The following is a 3,341-nucleotide window of genomic DNA, read 5'->3' on the forward strand; positions in this document are numbered from 1 at the left end:
TGGTCAAACACAATAAAAAAAGGAGAAAAAATAAACATCTTCATCATCATCATTGTTGCTGTCTCAATCTGTTTTAAAGTATCTGTCTATTTAGACCATATATTGGAGTTCTACTTTAAACCTTTGGAGGGCAGTTAAAGCCTTTTTTTCTCTCCTTTTTTTTTGGATTTACATCTTTTATGTACAAGTGCAAATCTCCAACCATCAACAGGAAACACAAGTCTTCATAATGTTCACATGATTTTTTTGTTCCTTTACTTTCTTGAAAGAAAAGAAATGTAATTATTCAACAATATTCAAATGAAATTTCCTCATAAGGAAGTGAAGTATGTGTGTATGTCAGTGAGACGACAGAAAATAACATCAGTTCAGCTTCAACGTCAAACATGTTCTCTGTAGATGTGATACAGCTGCCGGCAGCTGGATCCAGTGAGGAGCTTTCAGTGGATTCACACTAATAAAAACCTTAGATTCACTGAATAGTCAGATGAATGATGGAAATAATGTTGATAATCTATTCCAGACTTTCACATTTACATGTTTTTACTCAGTGTAAGTTATGTACACTTCAAAATTCCCTTTGTAGACTTCAACCAAGAATGTGTTACTTAACAAAATTAAATTTCGGCTATTATTTGTCAAAGAGTTTGTTTCATGAGCAAAAACAATTCCTACTTTGATTTAGGAAACTCTGACATGTATTAATTTAGAGTTGGCTTCAAAATGCTGCAAAACCTTTACTTTAATTTTTGTTCCGTGTTGATTTTTCTTGTGTGTGCTGTACTTTTGCCTATATATTCTATTTTGGGGGAACTTTTTGAGACAAAAGTCTAATTTTAAGGGAAAAAAAATAACAAAAAAAACATTTAATGTTACAGAAACTTCGACATCAGGAGAGAATACAAGCTCAGAAAGAAAATTAAATTCAGATTTCATCCATCAAATTAATTTACTTGAATATAAACTTGGGTGTTATAACTGTCCTTGTTCAACGGTAAGAAAAAAATGATTGCCAAGTCCTCTCCAACTCTCTCCTCCCTGTGAGGAGGAGTCAATTCAAAACTCAGATGTCTTCCACCTCTACTTATCTGACGGCAGAGAGGGAGACAGAGGACAGTGGACACAGTTTAACATGATGGACTACAGGACAGGGCTTCTGCTTTTAACTGTCTGCTGGGCAGGTGAAGAGTTTCACTGATGCTGATCTTAAATAATTTCTATTTGAGTTTCTATCTTAATACATATGATGTTTCCTTTTAATCTTGACAGGTGTCGATGCTCAGACTCTGACAGAATCTGAACCAGTGGTTAAAAGGCCTGGAGAATCCCACAAACTGACCTGTACAGCCTCTGGATTCACATTCAGCAGCTCCTATATGGCCTGGATCAGACAGGCTCCTGGAAAAGGACTGGAGTGGATTGCTCGTATCAGTAGCGGTGGTGGTGGCAGCACTTACTACTCTCAGTCAGTCCAAGGCCGGTTTACCATCTCCAGAGACAACAGCAGACAGCAGGTGTATCTGCAGATGAACAGTCTGAAGACTGAAGATTCTGCTGTTTATTATTGTGCTCGAGACTCACAGTGACTGGAGTTGGTTCAGCAGCTGTACAAAAACCTACTGTCCTCATCTTTACCACAATTATCTCACATGATTAATGTCCATTGTTCAAGTAGCTCAAGAAAATGATAGAATAAAGTTACACCAGACACTTTGGGAACCAATGATAGAAATATTAATAGAAAAATATTTTTAAACAGAGATACAAATGTAGAAATCATGTTATTAAATAGGCATCTTGCTTAACAGAGCTTCATTAAAACGACTCCTCGACTGAGACAGTAGCTGAGCAATAAACAGTTTGTGTAGTTAAATGATTTTGCTGATTGTCTCACATGAGATTAACAAGTCTTTTTATTTGTCTTATTGTACAGGAGATTGTAGTGCTGTTAAAATGACAAAATAAATATAGTCAGCATAAATATTTTTTCTTAAATTACAACAATTATTATTTTGCATATCGTCACATAAGTTTCAGTTCCTAGGCGTTAATTTCCTCCCAAGGCTCAGAGTTTCTCTGTATGTCTGCAGTCTCAAACACAATTTGAGAACTGAAACCTTCAGAAGTTAAAGAAAATCCAGGCCTTCAACCAGCTGCAGCACATCAAGCAGCGTTCATTTAGATTAACTTGCTTTCAGTTAACTGCTGTTTTACGTAACACGAAGAAATAAACACACACGATTTAAAAAATCTTTTAAAATGTGATTATTACAAGTACAATCAATTGTAACAGAATATCTGAATTCAACTATTTTAAATTTTAACAATAATTAAAAAGTCAACAGCAGTGAAGACTTTATGCAAATCAGTTGAGGGAGTCCAATTATAGAAAAAAAAATCTGCAGGATCCTTCAATGCAAACATGTAAAAAAATAAAAATTCAAAAATTATAGTTTTTCTATTTATTCAGATAAATCAATGCATTTACACGTCTTAAATCAGAATTTGTTATGTGTTAAAATGGTGCTTTATTTTCTGTTATGCTGTTTCAGTCTCTTGAATTTAACTTTAAAAGCAGAATGTGATGTAGGTGGAGCTCAATGTAAACAAATCCTAACAGGGATCCAGTTTACATCATATTTAAGGAGGATTCATGGATTTGAAGACGTAATAAACACACTGTCAACATGGCTGACAGAAAGCTGACACTCCTGGTGGTGGTTGTGTAGTTTCAATTGGTACTGAAGGTCAGACCATAACATAGTCTGACCCAGCAGTTAAAAGACCTGGAGAATCCCTCAGCCTCACCTGCACAACATCTGGGTTTAAGTTTGGAATCTCTGAGTGGAACTGGATCAGACAGGCTCCTGATAATGGACTGGAGTGGACTGCTTATATAGACACTTATAGTTCTCCTATGTATTACTCCCCATCAGTCCAGGGTAGATTCTCCATCTCCAGAGACGACTCCAGCAGTAAAGTCTATCTACAGATGAACAGTCTGAAAACCGAGGACACAGCAGTGTATTAATGTGCCAGAGAGACACAGTGAGAGACAGTAACAGGAGAGATAAGAAAACTACTTCCTCTATTTACCACCACAACTAGGAACATTCATTTTTCTCCGTATTACATTTATTGCAATGCTAATTTCAGACAATAATTTTTAGTATCCCTGCAAGAATCCCAGCTAATATAACATATTATATTAATTCTAAGCATATTAATAACAATTATTTCAATCAATAGACTTAAATTTACGTAATGTTTTCATTTCAAACTGATCTCCAAAAATAACTTTAGGCACATAAAAAACATCCTGTGCTGAAAACAGAAATTCC

General features: G+C 35.4%; 1 gene segment (V, D, J or C); it reads left to right on the forward strand.

The window, feature by feature from the left end:
* Nucleotides 1-1,132: 1,132 nt before the first annotated feature.
* LOC120788049 lies at nt 1,133-2,046 on the forward strand. The segment is given in 2 exon segments: nt 1,133-1,181; nt 1,270-2,046. Coding segments are annotated over 2 exon segments (366 nt in total).
* Nucleotides 2,047-3,341: the final 1,295 nt, after the last annotated feature.

The sequence above is a fragment of the Xiphias gladius genome, chromosome 3, assembly GCF_016859285.1.
Source record: "Xiphias gladius isolate SHS-SW01 ecotype Sanya breed wild chromosome 3, ASM1685928v1, whole genome shotgun sequence".
Classification (NCBI taxonomy): domain Eukaryota; kingdom Metazoa; phylum Chordata; class Actinopteri; order Istiophoriformes; family Xiphiidae; genus Xiphias; species Xiphias gladius.